A 2,763-nucleotide genomic window follows, 5' to 3' on the forward strand; every position below is an offset into this window, starting at 1 on the left:
AGCAGGAGAGGCTCGGGGTGAAGAGCACAGCTCCAACTCCATGCTGCCGCTTACTGGCACCGTGACCTTGGGCGAGTACTTCTCTTCTGTGCCTCAGTTTCTTCATCTTTAAAATGGGGTGAATGATAACACCTGGTACACAGGTCTGTTTCAAGGATGAAGTGAGTTGATCCATCCCAAAACACTTAGAACGGTGCTCGGTGCCCTTGATAAACGTTGGCTGTTATCCCCATGATTATCATCGTGGATGCCAGAGACCCAGAACAATCCACTGGGTATGGGGAGGAAGCACTAGAACTTTCATTAGGTTTTATGTTCATCTCATCCCGTTTATTTATTATCCATTGCTTTGTAATGCTCTCATTACATTCACCTTGTGGGATCTGAATATAATTTAAGTAAGCATGTAAGCATGCATATATTTAATTATTTTTATGATTTGTCATTTTATCATTTATCACTATCCTTTCATCATAAGGCATGATTAAATTTTTACTGATGGGATTTATTATCAAAAACTGCAGAGGCCACCAGTGTAAACAGAGGCTTCTCTGAGATTCCCTGAAAGGCCTGTGACTGACTCACACCTGTACCTGGATTCCATTCACTGATACTGATGCCTGGGAGCAGCTTCAGGAAAGGACTCCTAGCCCTTTCCTGCTGCACGTGTCTCGTGACCCTGCCGTTTGGGGTGTCTCTAAAGCACATGAACGTCCCGGGCTGTGTGTCCCGAGTGTGGAGTTCATGGGGAGTGTACAGTGCGGGAACACAGCCCCTAGGCACCTCCCCGACTTGCTTTGGGCACGTTGTTTCCTCGAGGATGTGAGGCGGCCTGAACCACTGTGGGGCTCTGTTTTGCAGGAACCAGCTGTTGCACGTGCCTCTGAGGCAGCACCAGGTGCGCTGCTGTGACTGGCTGCTGAAGGTCATCTGCGGGGCGGTGGCCATCCGCACAGTGTATGCCTCTCACAAGCAGGCCAAGGCCTGCCTCATCTCCCGTATCAGCTGCGAGCGCGCCGGTGCTCGCTTCCACACCCGAGGCGTGAACGATGACGGCCATGTGTCCAACTTCGTGGAGACGGAGCAGGTCAGTGCCCAGGCTGGCCCGTGGCCCCCGCAGGTTCAGAGCAGAGGAACCTGTGCAAACTTGTTTCCGTTGGAGGCGGGGGCGCCGGAGGCAGTTTCTCACGAACGTGGCTCCTCTCTCTCCCAGGAGCACAGAATGTGTCCCTGGGGCTCTGTCTGCAAATGTGGCCTCGGGTTTGCATGCTGTATCTTTTCTTTTAATAAATTTATTTATCTTTGGCCACGTTGGGTCTTCGTTGCTGTGCGCGGGCTTTCTCTAGTTGTGGCGAGCGGGGGCTACTCTTCGTTGCGGTGCGCGGGCTTCTCATGGCGGTGGCTTTTCTTGTTGCGGAGCACGGGCTCTAGGTGCGTGGGCTTCAGTAGTTGTGGCACATGGGCTCGGTAGTTTGTGGCTCGCGGGCTTAGTTGCTCTGCGGCATGTGGCATCTTCCCGGACCAGGGCTCGAACCCGTGTCCCCTGCATTGGCAGGCGGATTCTTAACCACTGTGCCACCAGGGAACTCCCTGCATGCTGTATCTTTTTTGATTCTCTTCTCACGCTGGAAAAGTGTTGCTTACCCAGGGGTATTTTCAGCTAAAAAGAAGAAGGAATTTTTGCCGTGATAGCACGAAGGGTGGCGGTTATTCAGAGAGCAGCTGACCGATGAGCCAATAGGGTTTGAAAATCTTTTTAAGACAAAAGTAAGTAGATGAATAATGGCAGGATGAGAGAAGGAAGTTACTTTTCATTGTAGATCCACTGAAGCTTCCTCCTGGAAGCAAGTCAGCAGCTGGGAGTTGTGAAATCTGCATGTGAGGCTGCAGAGTTGCTTTCAGCTCCGTGGAATAGAACCTTCTGCTTAATTTCTCATTGACTTTTTTCCCCCCTAAATTCTGTTCTCATTCCCAGAGATGCTGTCTTACAACTGCTTTATTTATTATTATTATTATTATTTTGCTAACAGGCGATTTTTTTGCGAACATGCTAACATGTGATATTATCCTACACAGTAGGATAATACCACCGTGTAGACTAACAGATAGAATAAATCAAAGGATAGCCTATGAAAGGCACAGGTGTAGTATTGCCATGGGTGTCAAGCTGCAAACAGCCCGTGTTTATTTAGTGGTGATGGGACTTTGCTTCCCCTCTTACGGCTGCAGCTGTGACAGGTGTTTCCTACCAGGACTTTAGCCAGTTTAATTCAGCACAGATTTGAGCACTTGCCTTCGGTGTGTGAGCTGGACCTGCCTGGGTTTTCAGAGGGCACAGAGCGGGGAGGGTCCTCCTGGGGTCAGATGCTGAGTAGGGGGATGCCAGTCAGCAGCCTGAAGATGAACAGAGGGGTAGTTTCTCGCCTGTGACTTGCAGCTCTCCTGGACATAGATGTGGCTGGTAAATAAACACCTGGTTAAAAATGACAGAGAAAACGCGGCCCCCAAATGGGGGCCTTCTCACGGCGTTCCATCCCGGTCTTTATCCTTGTGTTATTAGTCTTTGCACCATTCAATTCATTCCACAGATCTTAAGTACTTTTCACCTGCCACAGGCTGAGCGCTGTGCTGGGAAGCGGGGGGCCAAAGATGCAAAGCATTTTTGGACAAATCAAAATACCAGACCCTGAACCTGGTAACTGAGCGGGATTTAGGAGGTTTCCAGCGGGCAGCCCCGGAGCGAGCCCCTGCGGGTCAGCCTTC

At 50.3% G+C, this 2,763-nt stretch overlaps 1 protein-coding gene across 1 annotated transcript in view; it reads left to right on the forward strand.

The window, feature by feature from the left end:
• Positions 1–2,763, forward strand: part of SYNJ2 (synaptojanin 2) — a 99,177-nt gene that overhangs the window by 47,165 nt on the left and 49,249 nt on the right. The window contains exon 4 of the mRNA XM_007451352.1: positions 862–1,087. Coding sequence (XP_007451414.1) covers positions 862–1,087 — 226 coding nt within the window. The remainder of the gene's footprint in view (positions 1–861; positions 1,088–2,763) is intronic.

The sequence above is a fragment of the Lipotes vexillifer genome, unplaced genomic scaffold (genome assembly GCF_000442215.2).
Source record: "Lipotes vexillifer unplaced genomic scaffold, Lipotes_vexillifer_v1.1 scaffold935, whole genome shotgun sequence".
NCBI lineage: Eukaryota > Metazoa > Chordata > Mammalia > Artiodactyla > Lipotidae > Lipotes > Lipotes vexillifer.